Source organism: Balearica regulorum, chromosome 1, assembly GCF_011004875.1.
Source record: "Balearica regulorum gibbericeps isolate bBalReg1 chromosome 1, bBalReg1.pri, whole genome shotgun sequence".
Classification (NCBI taxonomy): Eukaryota; Metazoa; Chordata; class Aves; order Gruiformes; family Gruidae; genus Balearica; species Balearica regulorum.
Window position 1 is genome coordinate 101958970 of NC_046184.1, and position 14606 is coordinate 101973575.

Consider the following 14606-nt stretch of genomic DNA (forward strand, 5'->3'; position numbering starts at 1 on the left):
CGTCTTTATCCAGTCCAGTTGTTTCCATGTACATCACATGGCTGGCCAGATGACTCTTTGCTCTTCCTTATGATCACAGCCAGTGCAGAGGCCAGGTGGGGTAAGCTTTGGCAGCTCCTAAAAGTCTGGCCTGTAGGCAGCTGCGTGCTCCTTGCAAGGCATTTCGGTTTGCTTAATCCTGAACTGAGTTTATTTTTTCTTGGAATGAGGTCTTATTTCGGAATGCCCCAGGGACAATAGTTACAGTCTTTCTTCCTCAGTTTGTTGAGGGACAAGGAATAGATGAAACTTGTCATCTCCGTTGCTTCCTCCTGATGAGTGTTTGCAGCACTACAAGGTACGTGGTTTTGAGCTTTCCCTAAGCAGCGGCATCTGCCTGCCAAGCGCAGGAGTCCAAGGCTGGAGTCCGAGGCTGTGCAGGGCGCTGGGATTGTGTGTCCCCCTGGGGGCGTTGGGTTGGGTAGGGTCTCTGACCGCCATCTCTCGGAGGCAGAGATAGGGGGGAATGGGTGAACTTAAATAACAAAGGGGAGAGAGAAATCCTCAGTGAGCAGATTTTTATCAAGCCAACCCTGCTGGGTAAATTGTTGCTTTGCTGGAGTTCTCATCAATTGCTTCCTAATCCCCTGTCTTTTCTAACTTGCCTTTTGAGAGAATTTCAGCAAGAAGACTTTTATGCTTGTGTTTATGAGGAGTGAAAGACCGGGTGCCAAAATATGGATCGGGAGTTGAGCCCCTCTCCTGGAGAAGACCAGGATGGACAAGGTGTGGGCTCTGTGGCTGGCTGCTCTCTGGTCCCCCGGCATTATATATATGGAGCGTGTAATTGTTGTTTTTCCTTCCACTTAACTGTTTTTCTGAAATTATTTCAATGAGTAGTTTCCTCAAAGGGCTGGCTACTAGTGTGAAACTTCATGTGGAGAATGAGTATCTTTAATAAGCTTGTGTGTGAGAGGTTTGGTTGTTTTTTTTTTTTCAGAGTTGACTGGCCCTTTACAGGTGAAAAAAGAATTGCTGTCTGTGGCTGGCTTACCAAAGTTTAGTTGCTGGTGTTAGAAAATGAGTGAAGCCATCCACCTTCGGAAGCATGCAAGCCTCAGAGCCTTCTGTTGCCTGCTTCTAAATTCACCTTTGTGCTGTCATGCAAATTTACGATGATTTTGGGTGAGAATTACTCTTTTGACAAAGTGTAGGATGTATGTTGTGGTGCTTCCCTCTAACAAGACAAGCAGCGTGCCTGAAGCACGGCTTGTCAAGATTTTAGAAGGAGCTGACAACGACACAGTAAGTGTTATTTCTGTACAGTGGAGTTACCTCTTCTCTAAATGGTTGCACAGCTCCCTTTTTAGGACCTTGCACAGGAATTGTCTCAGTGCAACCTTTTTAACGTGACTCCTGACTGTTTTTACCATGTTGAACAAAGCGAACTTCTTGATCGACACAGAAATAACCTGGAGGGTTTGGGTTTTTTTTAAAATAGTCTTTCTCAGTGCTTCCTATGCCTGTTGAGATATTTTGAATAGCAAAGGATTTGAGACAACTGTGACTTTTCCTAGAAAAAATAGCATAGGGGCCTCGCTTTCAGAGCTACTTGGTAGTGAAAGGATACATTTTAAAGATGCTGTATAATTAAAGTTCTTTCTGTCTCCATCTAACTTAAGATGCTGGCATTTGGTATCTTAATGAGATTTTTTCCTACCGAAAATGCAGATGATGTGGATTCTCCTGCATCCATGTAGGTGCAGTTAGCCTCAGTGGTGTTGCCTGGTGTGCACCAGCTGATGGACAAGAGATGCTAATGCCTTAGCTGGCTCCGGACAGAAAAACAACTCCGTAGATGTAGACTGAACTACTTTGTTTCGCTCTGATGCTACTTCTCCCCTTCTTGCTTCGCAAATGAAAAAGCTTTCTAGCTGCCAGCCTTGCAAATTCACCTTGGGATCTGTAAGCAGGGCTCTGTTCTCTCCTGCTTATTTATAATCAATAGTAACTGTGACTCAGCTCTGGTAGTCATGGTGCAGTTGAAGACAAAGTGGGGTTGCTGTTTTTAGTTTTCTTCCCCTCCCCCTCCTCTTTTTTTTTTTTTTAAACTTTCAAATCATCCTCCTCCACCTTTGTTTGAAAGAATGAAATAGACTTTATTCATACATGCTTGGCTGCTCTTCCTCTCTAGTAACATGGGAGGAAACAGTCTGCTCTTCAAATTATCTCATCCCAGATGGCTGCGCAGCCGGAGTGTGGAGAGACTTAAAAGGTAAACCCAGCAGATGGTGAACTTCTGAAAGGCAAAGTAATGTGCCTGCTAAATCAAAAGTTTAAAATATTTGAAATCTGTTTGTTTTAAAGTAGTAGACTGTTGCAAACAGGTCATCTGTGAAGTACACTGGCGGTTTTAAGCACTGTCCAAATAAACTCGAGCTTTGTACCTGTGTCATGGGCTAGCTAATCTACCACAGAAAATGACAAGCAAGTAGCCGGCCTTACGAGTTTAGTCCTGACGTCCTAGTGGTATCTAATGGGTACCATTTCAGAAGACAGACCAGGGTGTGGAGATCAAATCCGCATCAGTCTTGGTTGGGATCTGAATGCTGGTGGTGGTTCTGATACAACACGCGTATCCTGACTTGGCGTAGATGTGGGTGCCTGACTCTCTTCCTGAGGGCAAGCATGAATCCCAAACACACTTCAACTGTTGGAATGCAACATTTGTTGTGCCAGAGTGTTGGGGCTAATACAAATATGGTATACACGGGGCTTAATTTTGCAGTGCTTGGTATGCTGGCCATCTACTACGCTGGTTTTCATTCTGGTGGCAGAAGAGGCTATGTTTCAGTGGTGGTGTTCTTCTGCACTCGGGAAGGTGAATGCTTTCCTTGTGCAGCCTTGGCAGGCTGTTGGCTGAAACCTGGTCCCTGTTTTGATACTTCTTGAGAAATTATCCATGTTTGATATAGGCCTGAATTTAGTAGAGTGCACTTCACTGTATTGATTGGTAGTAAATCTTAACCTAAAAAAAGGTAAGTTGTCTTGCATGTGTGCTGTGTCATCTTTCTGGCAAGGTGACCTCTAACTGAAAGATTTTTCAGTTTTTAGCCAGTGATGCTGTTTTGTCTGGGATACTGGAAACTTTGAAAGAGGATGTTTTACATGAGGGAAAAACAAACCCCTAAATCTGACATCTTTCCTGCCAATTACCTACTATACCAACACTACCTTAAATGAAACATCTGAGGATAGGTTTGCAATCCAAAAATGAAAAAAATGTCTTTTATGTTTAAGTTGACTAACCTGCGTTAACTGCATTGGACTAAAATAGCAAGGGAGGCAGACTGACTTGGGTTAGCAGCTCCAGCCCAAGTTCGAGGGAACCTGAGGTTGAACATGCGTGTTAGCTGCTCATGTTAGCAGTTACTCATATTAACAGCCCAGAGTAAGAAAGTTTTGGATTTCTTTGTCCCCTGGGATTTGTGTCTTCCCCGGTTCTTGCAAAGAGTCAGCCTATTCATGTAAATGCACTGGTTCCCTGGGAAATTGTTGATTTCTGGAAATTTTTATTCCATGTTCTCAGAAATGCCTCAGCTCTTCAATGCTGTGTTTGCAGTTCAGCGCTTCCCCCTTACCTGTGCCCTTTAATCTTAAAACTCTTCCACTGTCCCACCAATCCTCTTCTTCTGAAATCATTTACGCTCGTCATGGTCAGAAATAACTCCTCCTTCATACTGTGGGCCACAACTACCATGGAGCTGCTCAGTGGGATGAGAGCGACGCGTGGCCCAACCACTTCCACGCTGAGGGGGAAAGGGTGAGGCTGGAGCGGGGCACAGAGGGCACTGCAGAAACCCCGTGAGAAACAAGGATGAAATAACCTCTTCCCAGCGGAGGTTTCTTCCTGGCCACGGCCAAGAAGCTGGCCTGTTTTCTGAGGTCTTCTGCTGTTACTGAAATGTACGTTACCCTGCCTAGAGTGACTTGATTATTTTAGTAGTGTGAATGCGGTGCCCTTTAACAACCTTGCGTGTACTAGGACTGTGTGCGCTGCGAGTTCTGTGGGTCTTGACCATGTTGCCATTTTAAACCTGGTTGCTGGTCAGTTTTGCTGGGAGATGCTCCTAGCCCTTGTTTAGGAGAAGGTATGTGGATTCCCGCTTTGTCTACTGGTATGGCCAAAGCTTCCGATGCTGTTCCCCAACACCCCTTTTCCAAGCAGTCCGTGCCTCACAAATAACTTGCAATAGTATGCCTAATGTTTCCATTGCCGTTCTCCAAATACTTCAGAGCGTGCATAAGCAGGAGCTTGATTAGAGCAGAACGCACTGTTCTTAAGCAAGGGGGTAGGTCATTGATTTTTATATAATGGTACTATGTTTTTAGGCTGTATAAAAACTTGGTGGAAAATAACAATGTTTTGTCTGCTTTTTTGACAGCTTCTAATAGCAGTTCAGTGAGACCTCCAGCAATGTATTTAGTATTCAAATTATTCCGTTCACCGTGCGTGGTGTCAACATGTAATTGTGGTGGGGGCAGGCTAATGAAAGAGTAGAGGTAAATCCAGCCCACGCTTCTCAGGGAGAAGGTACTGTAGTGCCTCCAGTCACATATCTGTCAGTGACTTGCATTAAGATCACTGCAGTCTGTTTTTGCTAGGTGAGAAGGGGTAGCGCAGAAGGAAAACTGCAGGGCCGTTTTAATAAGTGGTCCCCCTAGTTTAGCCTTTACGTATCCCAAAGAAAGTAGGTCAGGATCCAAGTTTTATTTACTGATTGAAAACTGGGGATTTTGGCAACATAGTGACCCTTATCACTGTCTTATAGGAAAAAGCATCATCATCTGGGCTAGAAGTACTTCTGTTGGCTATGCTGGTGTATTCCTGTTTCAGCAAGTGCAAAATAGGTGCCAACGCTGCCCAAAACTGAAGTCAATAGCAGCTCCCCGGACTTACTTGTTTAAAGCACGTTAAGCAGAGTTCACCGAGAGTGCATGTTCTTGTACTCGGCCCACTGTGGTTATTTTGCATGTTCGCAACAGAATTTCCATAATTATAGGAGTGCAGGGAAGAGGTTTGAAAGCTTTCTGTCCCTTTTGAGAGGTTTTGCGTGCACAAAAATGCCCTCAAGAAGATGGGGTAGATAAATGCTATGCAATCTGGGAGGTTCATCTGTCTGCGGAACAACCCTCCGACACAACACAAGAAAGGGAAAGGCACAGTGGCTTCTGCAGTTCAGCACACATAAAAGCAATCATTATGTCAAAGCTCCCAAGGCTGGTAGTAAAGGGCAAGCTGGGCTTCATCCCACAGACCCAGCGTCTGAGGAACAGGTATGTTTTCTCTCGTTATTCCTGAAGCAGCAGGGCAATTTAAACCGGTCTGTTCTCTCCCTTGCTGTTTTCAGCCTCTCTCTGCTTTTGTGTGGCTACCTCAGAAGTGAACTCGAGTCATTCTGTTACGTGTTTTCTTTCATCTTGCTGCTAACAGAAAGTGACACTGTGCCACCCTGTGTCTGGTAGGAAAAAGTCACCTCATCTAAAATACCTTTTGAATAGGGGAGGCTGGCAGGAATATAAATTAAAATTAGTTTATTGTCACAATCTTTTGACTTTTTTTAAGACAAGTATTTTATGAGTCAGTTTGCTGATTCCCCTCCATTTGGGAACACAGGTTATTGTACTCCTCCGGACTGACCGAGTACTGTGAAAGAACTTCTAGAAATTCTTCGAGTGGGCAGAGACCTGCTCTACATCCTTTCACCACTTGCTCCTGTAAAGGCAAAGAGACAAAGAGACAGATTTTGTGCATTGCCAAAGCCCTTTTTTTTGTTGATACTGATGCATTCTGGGGCAGGGAAACAGGCTAGTCAAGGCAAAGACACAGAGAGGCAGAGGTTCAAAGTCTTTGCCTAAACTTGCACTAGATCAATGGCCTGCTCAACAGAAAAGATACCTTGGCTACCATGGATGTGCTCTAGGTGTTTTACTTTATCTGGCTTGATGGCATGCTTGGAACAAGTCTTGTTTCACAGCTTTACACGCATGCATAGCAAAACCAAAAGCCCAAGGCTGATAAGATGGACTTCCCCTGCGATCTTACCTCGCCATGGTAAGACACGCGAACAAACCACTCTTTGGACTGCTGGTGCTGATACAGTTCCAGGGTCACGTCTGCAGCATAAGGTGGCCACTTGCGATCAAAGGTGCCCAGTGCCACCAGGAGAGGAATAAGGGTAATGTCATGAGAAGCATAGAGAATGAGCTTTCTGGTAAAAAGAGAAGGAGAGAAAAAAAAAAAAAAAGAAACACAAAACAACCAAACCTAAAATGTTAGCTCTGTTCCTTCATGGAGAGCAACTCATGCTCCAATAAGGCACTCAAGGCTCAGGGCTAGCGTCTTGATTACACAAACAGTATGCTGCACATACAGCCTGCCTCAGCAGAAGCAAACGTGGCACTCATGCTTTTCCTAGCAGATAAGCACTCATTCTCTTTACGCACACATTCAACATCTTTCTGAACCCACTTTTCACACTGACAGCAAGTCAGAATTTATAAGGATTAGAGGGAGAGATCTGCCCTGTACCTGGCCTTTTCAGCTGGAGATGAGGGATCTACTGCTTCTGTAATGTTCTTCTGTAAGGTATACAAAAGGAGACCAACACTCATCTGAAGAACTTCTCTATAAAAGAAGCAGAAATAAATCTACTAGTTTTAAAACTTTCAAATGAAATAATTTTAAATGAACAGCTGGGAACATGCGTTTCTCTTACAAATTTATAACATGCATTGAGTGTAGCTAAGAACTATTAAATGCAATTCCTATGGTTAACTTTTTATTTCAGCAGTTGCATAGTCACCACAGAGATTCTAATGTGATTGCAGATTAGGAGGGGAAAAGTGTTAAGCTGTCTCATGAGGTGTGGCCCACATCAAGGGAAACATAGAAGCTCCTTGATGTTCTTTATGCTATTTTGTTTCCCTAGTTGTCATTTTTGAATGCATGGTTTTCAGCTAAGGAAGATGACTGTAGTTGATTACAAAACAGCAAAAGTGCTTGGGGTCTTTGGTAGGAAGGTGGTGACTATATTTAAAAACTAGTTTTTATCCTTGTATTGAACAAAGAAGAAACTCCCTCTACCTAATTAATACATCAGTGGAAATGGAGGATGAGTGTGACTGTGGCTCTCCAGGTGTTGTGGGAGTAGGGGAAATCAGTCTTTCAGTACCCAAGATCTCCAATGCAAGTTAAAGAAAAGGCTGAGGGCAACTGCCCTAACAGAAAAGGCAGTCCTATACCACCACCTGCAAAGAGGTGATGAATATGGCAGCTGTGAATGAATCTGAAAGGAAAACAGCTGCTAGGCTAGCAACTCAGCCACCTTTACAGACAACTGTGGAGGAGGTAATTAACTGCATGTAGCAGCAGATTCTTTTGCAAGTAGTTACATGCATGCAGAGCCTGGCATCGCCTTTTCTACTGGCATCAACACTTCTCAGCCCAGCTGTGCAGGTGCCATCCCTGGGATAAACTTCCCAGGCTGGAATTCAGATTGTAGCTGTGCATCTGCAAGGGCTCAGGCTGGCAGCGTCTCCTATTCCCTTCTGCTTTTGCCTCTGACACTGGTTCACATAAACAACTGTGGCAACTGAAGCATTCACTGCCTACCTCAGTGCCTTACTACTGTTCCTTGGAGACTACTCTCTCCACAACTGTCACCAAAACAAGATGTGAGCCCACATCCTGGCCTCCTCAGTGTGGGCTTTCTTCCTAGCTCATGTTCCTGACTCAAGGCACTGGACTTTACACTGAGATGGCTGAGGCACAAACTTCATGAGGGGTGGTAGCCTCTGGTGGGGGAATGGAACAGATCAGAAGGGACTTCTGTCTGCTGCAGTAAGCTGGTGTAGCTCATCCACCCTGGGTAAGCCTAAGGCTGGAGGCATGGATGTAGGCAATCACCTCGAACCATCTTCCAGAAGGAAAAGCACTGAGTCAACAGATCGACGCTCAACTGTCTGCTGAAAGTTCTTCAGCACAGGGCAGCTTGGCAAATTGTGCACCTGGAAGGAGAAGATGTAGCATAACAACAGGGTTTGCCCTTTTCTGAACCCAGCCTGAAAACATATGGATGTCTGCCTGCAGAGGACAGCTGTTCATGTCACAGCATTTGCACTACAGTATTATACTATGGCATTCATGTGAGGAGTTCTGGGATGGTTTTAAACATACAGACTTGCTCCATCCACCAAAAGGATGGATGTTTGTTCCTGAGGATACATTTCTGTGTGAAGGGAGTGTAACGCCTTGAGCTAGTCAACTGACAGCCAGACCAATTACCAGTAGCTCCAGCAAAATAGAGGTACTAAGGAGTAGTATATGTGCCCGGCTCCCTTCCAGTAGCAGAAGCCATCTGGCTCATGGGTGGTATGCTGGAACCAGAATTACAGTGATTCTGGTAGGTGCTGACTGCCAGAAAAGGGAAAGCACTTCCTAATGGGGTAAGGAAGGCCCAACTGCTCTCTTAGCTCTACTTCGTTACACTTGAAAGAGATACTGGATTTCAAGGCAGGAACATAAATACTGGAGCTGAGCCTTCATCCATCCTAGAGCAAGGCTGACTCCACATCTTGCTTTTTAAAAAGGCCATGCTATTTCTATAAACTTTCTGGATTGCATAGAAAGGTACTGGGGTACCCGCTGGTATCTGTATGTGTTGGCACCCTGGGGTTTCCTCCATATGCATGGTAAAGGGAGGTTTCTTTCTGTGACAGTGCAACAGAACTGCCTGGCTCACCTGCTCAGCAAGAATGTTATCAAGGAGGAGAAAAAAATCCACAGACTTCTCACCATCAATACCCATCTTCTCCTTAATTGTCTTCAAGTCATCAGAGATACCTGGCTGTTGCAGAGCACTCTTCAATTTATGCCTGGCAGGGAATTAAGAAAACAAAACCTTTTCACTCACAAACCCCAGCCCAGTGGAGTTGTCTCACATCAGTGAAGGGTAGAAGAGAAGCACCACAGGATACTGAGGGATTCCTGATGTTGTGAGTCTTAAGTTGCAGAGCAGACGGACGCTGCATCTAGATGTCAAGGATCAGAGCTGGCTATCCGCTCTCGTAGAGGCGGGGGAAAAAATTAAGATGAGAAGTGAACACCTCAGAAGTGGTTCCCATACACAAGTGCTGTGTATTAGTTAACAGATCTAGTCATGCTGGAACAGTACAAGTGTGTCTTCAGGGAGCAGCCTTCAACTGCTTTATGAAAGAAGAAAGGGTAGGAGCTTTGAACTGATTGCTGTATGGTGTGGGAAAAAGGAAACACCTAGATACTCACTCATAGCTTAAATCCATCTCTTGCTTTGTTAGAAGCCATTTGCCTGTTCACACTGTTTTAAATTTTATTTTAAAAAGCTTAGCTGAGAATATCCATGCTGGCCACATACATCAAGCAAAATATGTTGCATAGGTTTTGTTTTCTCTGACCCTCATCTGTTGGGGAGAAGGTGGGAAAAGTTGAAGTTTGTGAGTTTGGGGGGTTTTGTTTGTTTGTTTGTTTTTTTAAGGAACAGCTCTAGTTTCTGTTTGAAATCAAATATGCTAGAAGTTCTGGCATAGGTAGCCTGTAAGCTGAGGCAGTGCTTCTTACTGTGGTTTAAAAAATCCACCTTGTGGTGGCCACAAACCATGCTCAGTTGGTGGGCTGCAGGGAGGGAGCAGGAGAGCTTGCAGATTTTACTCCCTTTTTGGACAGTTGATATTACTAGAGGAGGCTGAATGTACTGCTGCTATGGGCTGTCACTCTACCACTGCCAAGAACAACCCTTTGCCTGCAGAGTCAAGCATTATACAATCAGCTTTTGCAAGTGAATTCTGACAACTCTGGAATTTTGGACAAATATCTGCTCATGTACAACCCAACCAAACTGTAACACATTTGCCTCTCTTGTTCACTTTCCACCCCATGTCCAACCTGGTAGAGGCATTTAGAGTATTTGACTCTGCAAACATGAGTGTTCTTTCTAGGTAGGATGTTCCTTATTTTACTTCATATTAGTCTTTGTTAAATTTGTCAAGGCTGAGTATATTTCAGTATCTTCAAGGTATAAATGTGACAGGAATGTTATAATAACCCCCAAACTAAAAGTTGAATATAAAAAGGAGGCCCAATATGTTCACACTTGAAAGGCTTGTTAAGGGATGTAGATGACATTAATTCTGCCCTGCAGCAATGCCGCAGAATAGCTGTACATTAGATAGTAATGAGTATTTGCTAGACACGCACTAAATTAAACTGGTCTTTCAAAAAAAGTCTTCCTTTTTTTTCTGGTGCTACTGCTTGGTAAATGACTCTGCTCACTGATTATTTTTTGTAACTAGCTAACCATTCCCAAAGAACAGTAAGTGGCAGGGGAAGAAATTGGGAAATGGGAAGAAAACGTGCTGTTTTAAATTACTACTGCTGAAATGAAACAGCAGTGAAATCATATAGGGAGGTATGGCTGGTAATTACCTGCTCAAGCATTTCAGGCGCTGGCAGTTGTGGTAATTGGGGTAGAGGATTTCAGAGCTTGCTTCATCAGTGACAATGACAACAGATCCTGTGGAACGAGAAGGAAGCTTCTGTGATCACTAGTGCACCTGGGTGTCTTTAGACTGCTTTAATCACTCCCACAGTCTTTGTGCTCAAGTCCGTGTTTGCCAACTAGCAATTCCCCCTGAGCCATCACCTGCAACACAAGCCGCTCTGCTTGTTTCTGTGCACACAGCATTTAATTCCACAGGGATGTCTGCTGTGCACCTTGTAAAGCTTTCAGTTGTGGGTTCATTTTTTTTTTAGTGTTTGTATGTGATGAAAATTAGTTTCTGTGTCATGAGGTGTAAGGAGCTCTGCCGAGTCACTTTTGCTATTTGTTCCTGCAACTGAATACAGGGGGAGCAGAAGCGAGAGCTTCAAAACCCGGAGCATATTTCTAGGCCATACAAGTAGTTGTCAACCGTAGGATACGGCTGAAAGTTACTTCAGATACTTGTAAAGCATCTTGGTACTCCTATGGCCAAGATACTTGGGTTTCTCTGAGAAACTTTTTTCAGATGTGCATCTCGTGATCTGGAACTTTTTGCCCTCTTGATTCTGAAACAGGTTAATGCTAACCTCGGCAGTAGGTCTGAAATTGCAGCATTCATGGCAACAGATCCAAGCTGAGCATCAGCAGAAAGCTACACAAAGAGAGGGAGCAAGTGACAAGTTGATAAAGAACATACAGAACCAGGAGAGTATGGCAAAGAGGGAGAAGAAGTAACAACCAGGAGCCAGAGAGAGTTGGGATGTGCGAGGTACATGCACCTAGGGAAGACTGAGAAAGGAAAGGTGCTGGTCAGAAGTCTCCCCAACCTTCTTTCTGCTGTTGGTACAGCCCAGCTAGCAGGCACCGTGTGGACTCCAGATTCCGGAAAATATTAGTGGAACGGATACTGAAAGAGAGAAAGGAGTTCATGAGGTAGCACTTTCTCCTTCACGTGGACACGGCTGCAGCTGGGGAGGACTTGCTGGAACTGAGGGTTCTGCTCTTGCTGTGGCTTTGGAAACCTGTGGTGGGATTCATCTTGCCATACTATAGCTACCTTAAAAAATGCACACTGTCCTATCTGAACTGCCCTTTCACTTTCCTTTAGAGACAGTGGAGATGAGATAACCAATTGGTACTTCTCTGGTGTGATTTTTATCTCATCCTAAACCAGCCACTCCCAGCATTACTGATATGAGCAGCAGTGGTGTGCTTTGTCTCACTGAACTTTAGCTATGTAATCTACAGTGAGTTACTCCAGAAATTGCGCTCCAGAAATACCTGTTTCTCTTCACTCACCGTAAAGACGCATAATACCACTGTCAATGGCTAAACGTAGGGTGAGATGAATCTGACCCTGGCGTTCCCCTTCAGGACTGCCAGGAAATTGAACACTTTGTGGCATGAGTGAGTTTTAGTACCAGGCTCTCCAGGCTAAGCAAAGCGGAGGGCTCAGGGGCAACCAGTCTGTTATATGGTGGAGAAGTGTGTGCTGGTCAGAAAGTTTCCCTAGCACAAGGCTACTTGTTAGGAGGGAGGAAGCAAGGGAAGGTCCAGAAGATAAACGGGAGACTCACAAGACCTCAGCAGGCTTAAACGTTGGTGAGAGAAAGTTGGCTTCTTCCACATAGCTTCTCCTCAGCCTTTCCCCCAGAGCAAACATCTGCTGCATCCCTACTGCTGTCAGCTGTCCTGCAATTGCACCACCCTAAGTGCAAAGGAAAGGAAGGGTCACCAGTGGAATATGGAAATAAACAAGTCTACAGGGGGAACATGAACCCTCATGAAAGACAGCCTCACCTTGAACGTGGTCTTTTGGTACTGCTTCTCATAGGGCGAGGGAGGTCGAGGCCCTCCGTTCAGGTCAGTCACCACGTAATCAAACTTAGTCTGAGCAGGCACATCTAAAAGGGTGGGACGCCATTCCACCTGCTTAAAAACAAACAAACAATCAGTGCTTCAGTGGAAAACGAGGACTTTCAAGAGCATTAAACCAATGCTGGGCTGTTATTGTGTGCTGCCTTACCAATAACACAGCACAGACCCAGACAGAACCAATCTCTTTGTACAGCACAGACAGAAATAACAGCAGTGCTACATCTTGGATTTGCTGATCTGCTGTACATCATGCACAGGTGATGTGCGTCAAATGCAGTACTTGCTTTCCTCCCCTTACAGGAAGAGAATCTGTGGACAATTGCTATTGCTGCTATTTGTTACACACTGAAAAGTTTCTTTAGCAAACTACCAGAACTAATACCTGCCAGCTCAAGAGGCTGCCTCGTTGGAGGCTGCGGGGAGACGGATCGGTTGCAACACTGAGGCAAGCGAGTACCTCTTGTAATGCGTAGTGCTGCTGCAGGGACCGGCCCAGCGCTGGGCGCGACAGCGCCAAGTCCCCGGGAGCAGCAGCAGTGTCACGGCCGCTGCCAGCGCCTGCCGCCCCGCGATGCCCGTCCCTGCGCCCTTCCTCTGAGGGACCCCTGCAGCCACAGCGGAGATCGCTCCCTCCGCCATCGCCCGCCCCACCGTGCCGTCGCCGTTCCACTTTAACTCCCAAATTCCCACATTTGCCACAAATTTACTCTCGGTAGTGCCTTGGGAAGGGGAAAAAAAAAAACCAAAACCCAAACGTTTACAGGCTGATGGAAGCACGGCAGCAGCTCAGCAGCGGACACACCCCCCCGGCCCGGGGTGAGGGGGCCAACCGCAGCCCCGCGGGCAGCCCCCACCGCTCCGCAGCCCCACGCCCGTCCCGTCCTCACCGGCTCTGCCCCCGGCAGGGGCCGTAGCGGGGTGCGCGCCCCGTGCCGGAAGACCACCTGCACCAGCTTCAGCTCCAGGTCCCGCCGCTCCCTGTCGCCACCGCCGTCCTGGGCGGCGACCGCCGCTGCCCGCCGCCGCTGCGCCCACAGGGCCAGGCCGCCCAGGAGGCCCAGGCGGGTACCCCAGCCCATGGCGGCGGCGCTGTCACTGCCGGCACCCGGCGGCACGGCCACGCCTGCCGGTTGGGGGCGCGGTGGCCGACGGGAAGCGGAGTCGCCTCGCTGGCTCCTATTAGCTGCGGGGCCCCGGCGGCGGACTACAGCTCCCAGCGGGCACCGCGCTGCGGGGGGGCGGGCTTGCCGGGGAAGCCGCCGTGCGCAGGCGCGCAGGGCTGGGCGCGGCCCGGTGGGCGGCCTCGCCCCGGGCGGGACAGGTGGGGCTTCGTCCCTGTGTTCTTCTGGGGGGGGGCAGCGCTGTCGCCCTGCTGCCTTTCTGCCAGCTGCTGCCTTGTCTCTCCCTCTTTTTTTATTTCGTTTTTCCTCGGGCAGTGGCCAGAGGGGCGCTTCCTGCGGGCGAACTTACAGGGTGCAAGTTTGTGGCTTCCCGGGAGGGAGAAGTCCTTCTGCGGTTTTATTTTCTTCCACCTTTTCGCCTTAGAAGGCACTTTTGGCCGCGGGAGTGGTGCGCTTAGGTGGAAGAGCCTGCGCTGGTGCCTGTCGGTGCGCTGAATTTAGTACAGCGGGAAGAGGCTGCGAGGGGGGAGAGGGCGCCCCGAGCTCCTCCCGCCTGTGCCCTCCTGCCGGCAGCCCCTGAGCGGGGAGGAAACACTGCTCTTTTCATCGGCCTGTGCGGGCGTTGCAGGGGAAATTTCCTTCCCATTCGTATCTTAATGGCAGTGTTTTTCTGGGAGAGAACAGCTTCTTACCCCTGTGGCTTGTTTCCCTCCCCACCTGCATTCAGTCACCCGTTAACCTCACCCACAAAGGTCTGCAGTTGGCACTAAGCGTGGTGCTGACGTTTTCCCTCTTGTTGGTGTTTAAATGAAGGCTTTTTTCCCCACTGTGAGTTTGCTAAACACGGTCTTTTTTTCAGTTTGGCTGCTCAGGTCAGGCACCCCCGGGAAGGGAGCAATGGCTCTCCTCCCAGTCTTGCCTGGCCTCTTGTTCCCACTGCGGCTTTGGGAGCTGAGACAGCAGCGAGGCGGGCGAAGACACGGCCCTGCTGCGTGGGTAACCAACCCCGTGCCGCCTGGAGGGGTTCGGGGTTGTTTGAGACCTCGGGGCT

At 47.2% G+C, this 14606-nt stretch overlaps 1 protein-coding gene across 7 annotated transcripts; it reads right to left on the bottom strand.

Moving 5' to 3' along the window:
* Positions 1–5599: 5599 nt before the first annotated feature.
* ACP6 (acid phosphatase 6, lysophosphatidic) lies at positions 5600–13580 on the bottom strand. 7 transcript variants are annotated; one of them, XM_075769105.1, is made up of 10 exons: positions 13322–13580; positions 12357–12485; positions 12134–12264; positions 11384–11463; positions 10502–10589; positions 8784–8916; positions 7949–8049; positions 6572–6667; positions 6086–6251; positions 5600–5755 (listed from the first exon to the last, which is right to left on the bottom strand). In XM_075769105.1, the coding sequence occupies exons 1-10, from the start codon at positions 13511–13513 to the stop codon at positions 5615–5617; spliced, it is 1257 nt and encodes a 418-aa protein (XP_075625220.1). In that variant the 5' UTR covers positions 13514–13580; the 3' UTR covers positions 5600–5614. The 7 variants fall into 7 exon arrangements, with proteins under 7 accessions (XP_075625220.1, XP_075625248.1, XP_075625211.1 ...); XM_075769133.1 differs by lacking the exon at positions 11384–11463 and adding an exon at positions 11144–11208 and having other exon boundaries at positions 12357–12488; positions 13322–13579; XM_075769096.1 differs by having other exon boundaries at positions 12357–12488; positions 13322–13579.
* Positions 13581–14606: the final 1026 nt, after the last annotated feature.

What these genes read in the sequence shown, in the direction of transcription:
- ACP6 (XM_075769096.1), bottom strand. Translation starts at nt 13,513, where the DNA reads ATGGGCTGGGGTACCCGCCTGGGCCTCCTGGGCGGCCTGGCCCTGTGG. An exon ending in TTTAAGCCTGCTGAGGTCTT is followed by an intron (nt 11,464 to 12,133) that starts GTGAGTCTCCCG and finishes TCTCTCTTTCAG; the next exon opens with TATCCGTTCCACTAATATTT. An exon ending in ATAACATTCTTGCTGAGCAG is followed by an intron (nt 8,050 to 8,783) that starts GTGAGCCAGGCA and finishes TTCTCCTTCCAG; the next exon opens with GTGCACAATTTGCCAAGCTG.